Source organism: Sinocyclocheilus rhinocerous, unplaced genomic scaffold (assembly GCF_001515625.1).
Source record: "Sinocyclocheilus rhinocerous isolate Xijiao unplaced genomic scaffold, SAMN03320098_v1.1 scaffold1039, whole genome shotgun sequence".
NCBI classification, from domain to species: Eukaryota; Metazoa; Chordata; class Actinopteri; order Cypriniformes; family Cyprinidae; genus Sinocyclocheilus; species Sinocyclocheilus rhinocerous.
Genome location: NW_015634011.1, coordinates 87986 through 91637, shown reverse-complemented (window position 1 = coordinate 91637; position 3652 = coordinate 87986). Strand labels below are relative to the sequence as shown.

General features: G+C 35.8%; 1 protein-coding gene across 1 annotated transcript in view; it reads right to left on the bottom strand.

Annotated features, from left to right (window-relative positions):
- The window catches only part of kpnb3 (karyopherin (importin) beta 3), a 44970-nt gene that overhangs the window by 4478 nt on the left and 36840 nt on the right, over positions 1 to 3652 (bottom strand). Inside the window, exons 19-23 of the mRNA XM_016558781.1 lie at positions 3271 to 3443; positions 3029 to 3140; positions 2090 to 2145; positions 1878 to 2000; positions 1583 to 1802 (exon numbers count right to left, since the gene is read on the bottom strand). Of these exons, the coding sequence (XP_016414267.1) occupies positions 1583 to 1802; positions 1878 to 2000; positions 2090 to 2145; positions 3029 to 3140; positions 3271 to 3443 (684 nt within the window). The remainder of the gene's footprint in view (positions 1 to 1582; positions 1803 to 1877; positions 2001 to 2089; positions 2146 to 3028; positions 3141 to 3270; positions 3444 to 3652) is intronic.

The window sequence follows — 3652 nt, the reverse complement described above, 5'->3', positions numbered from 1 at the left end:
AAATATTTTTTTAAGGTACTTTATGATATGTTGCCATACGGCAACAGCATACAATAGTGAATCTAACTTAGAATAAGTGTAAGTTTACTTATAGTTCATATTTTTCCTCAGAAATGTTGTTTGTGTTGATTCAATTGGTGCTATTATAAGCTTTAACACAATACTTACAGTATAATTGACACCTTATACATACTTTCCAACAACTTGTGCTTTTATTTATAACATTCTTTTTTGCTGAATAATGATTTATATTTTTTTAATTTCATTATTTTTCATGAATATTATTTAAATTGCAAATTTATACAGTTAAAACAAATATAATACTGTAGATCATGTATCAAAAAACATTGACATAAAACCAAAAACATTGCAGTTCATGAAAATTCAGCATCAAGCAATCTTATGAGAGGAAGACTATGAACATGAGCCCCCCATCCCTCCATCCCCCCTTAATCCTTGAAAGATCACCTTTTTTATGAATGAAACTTTAAAAAGCTGTTTTTTTCATCTGCAGGAAGAACCAGTTCTGCCCTTTTCTTAATTACCTTGCCATAGAATATGGCCGTGCTCACTGATGTAATGTTACCTGTATTCATATTTAATCAAAAGTAAAATTGCCATTTCAATTTGATTATATCCATAATACAAATGCCATTAACATACGACTAATCAACATTATTTCACTAGTATTAATGTTGTTATTGTTACAGCTTAACAAATTGCAGCTGACCTTGTTAGCTAGCTAAACTATTGTAATAATGTCATTCCACTATTGCACAGTGTTGCCACTTGGCAACACATACATTTGAATGATTTACCAAAAACGAATTTTATTAAAACTTTTTTGAGAGGTGAATATGTCATCATAACATCATAACAGTGATGTTTCCGATTTTTTTGTGGAAGTGACACGGACTGGTCCTTGTTTGTTACTGACGTTTTAGTTTGCTTTCAGCAACTACCGACAAGAGAGGGCAGTCTGTCAGAAATCTCGCCACAGAAAAAAACTGCATGTCATGTGACTTAACCAAAGCACATCATTGGCTAAACTAAGGTCTTCTCTTTCCAACAAAAAAAACGAGAATGTTCTCTTAAAGAGACAGTGGCAAGGAAATGAACACAGAGCATGTTGCCATATGGCCACACCATGCGGTAGAGGGTTAAAGCAGAATCTAGAAACACAAAGAAAAAAAAAAAAAACTAAACCGATTTCTTGGGGTCCTATTTTTTATTTTTTTACTTAAATCATAAAACGTATAAGATTTAGCAAGAGCTTCAGTTATTTAGACATGGTTTTTGATTACTAAAAATGTAATTAAACTGGAACCCAAGAGGGGGTTTTTTCAGAATAATAAAAGTAAAACCATAAAACTGGTTTCACAGGGCCTCAAAAATTTAATTTGTTAAACGTAATAAATTGTTACACTAAACAAGTTGCATGATTTGAATGAATCAGACATGCTTTTTGCCTACTTAAATTAATAAACTGGAATTTGGGAACAAATAACACTGATTTCATAGTGTCCTATTGGGACTAATCGTGCCCAACAACAAAGGTTGCAAGTGACAAAGGATGTCCAACCTGTGAAAGCAGGCCTGTAGTTTTCTCCTCCAAACTGAGCCATGACGCCAATGCCATACGCGGCCGCCTGTCGCACCTCCGGGCTGGTGTCACACAGCGACTGCATCGTGGGCCGCAGGAAGTACTCTGCGTATTTGAAGGAAGATGGGCTGCAGTGTTCGATTACATCATCGAATATGCACAAACCCCACTGTCTGTCCGCCCAGGGTCTGTGAGGACACTAAAGGAACAATACATGGATAAAGAGTCTATAACCAGTTAAAAACAGAGCTAAACTGCAGATCTAAGTACTTACGATCAGATTGACGATTAGCTGCAGCAGCTGCTCGAACCACGGAAGAACCTTCTCTCTGTAACTGCTGAAGATCGAGTGCAGGATGTCCGACACCTTGGTCAGGATGTAGACGTCGTTGTCATCCTGAACAGAGAGAGATCACAAGGAGCTTCACAATTAGTGATCTAAACCAAAGAATCACTTAGAAGAAACATGCGAGATGAGCTGCTCACCTCGTCTTGTAATGTCTCCTCAACCTGCTCGTCATAGTCTTCATCTTGTCGTTTTGCTGCATAGAACAAAAACCATTAGTCAAAAAAAACTCCACAAATCTGTATGACATTTCAGATGAAAACTGGTGACAACAGCTAGAACAATTGAAACATCAGAAGATTGCAATTGGCTGACAATGACACCTAATTAGCCAATTAACAGTGTTCAAACCTACATTCAAGGATAAACTTTATTTTCAGAAAATGTAACTTCAAAATGAATAAAATGAGCACAATTGCTATAGAATAACTTTTAATAGTTTGGCAAATTTACTATATGCTGTAAATTTTTGGCTATCATTAGTCAGAGCCAAGTAATTTGTATAATTGTATGCATTTCATGATTTCAATTAATTAGATATGCATCTTAATTACTAAAAATAATTAAAACAGAAAAAAAAACAAAAAAAGAATCCAGAGAGAGCGAGAGGGTGGGGGTGGGGGGTAAAAATTGACCTTTTTCCTCAGATGTGTTTTTGAAAGAAATCAATACTTTTATTCTGCAAGTACACATTAAATTGCTTAAAAGTGACAGCAAAAACATTTATAGTGTTACAAAAGACTTCCATTTCAAATGTTGTTCTTTTGAACTTTCTGAAAAAAACGTTACCACAAAAATATGAAGCAGCACAACTGTTTTCAACACTAATCATAAATGTTTCTTGAGCAGCAAATCAGCATATTAGAATGATTTTTGAAGGATCATGTGACACTGAAGACTGAAGTAATGACGCTGAAAATTCAGCTTCGATCACAGGAATAAATTGCATTAAAATTCATTCACACAGAAAACAGTTGTTTTATATTACAATACCACATTATTACCGTTTTTACTACATTTATTTCCTCATGAAAATGCAGCCTCTGAGTAAAAAAAAAAAAAAATCCTGTGCAACTCACCTTGTCTGACCTCCTGGTTTTTAAAGTGCTCCTCTAGTTTTCCTTTCAAAATGCCTCCCAGTTCCTCAAAGTGCTCGTTGTTCAGGCATCCGTCTCCCATCAGCTCGATGCACTAAGAGAGATCACACGGAATTATAACAACGCACAAAAACACTGGAGAACAAACAGCATTTTCAGCTCTAACAGTACAAACCCCCAGTGAACTGCAGAATAAACACTGACCTAGTTTACATGTGAACTACCTTTGCAAACGAGTGCATGATTTCTGACAGCACATCTGAGTCGGGTTCATTGCTGATGGATTTGATGAGCGCGTCACACATGAAGTGCCACATCTGTGAGAGATATTCTGGGCCTCTGACACGAGCACATTCCAGCAGGAGAGGCATAGACTCAGCCGCCGCCACACGCACACGTGAAAAACATGTTAAGGATCCTAACAAAGTCTCAGGTGCGCGAGAAATCTTTTCTGATCAAGACTTTCAAACAGAGAAGTTGATAACCATCAAGATCATTGTGGCTCACTAAAACTGAAATTAACATTAATACATTAAAAACACTTTCATTGCCTGAAATGAAGTGTTGTGTTATTTATATTTATATATATATATATATATATATATA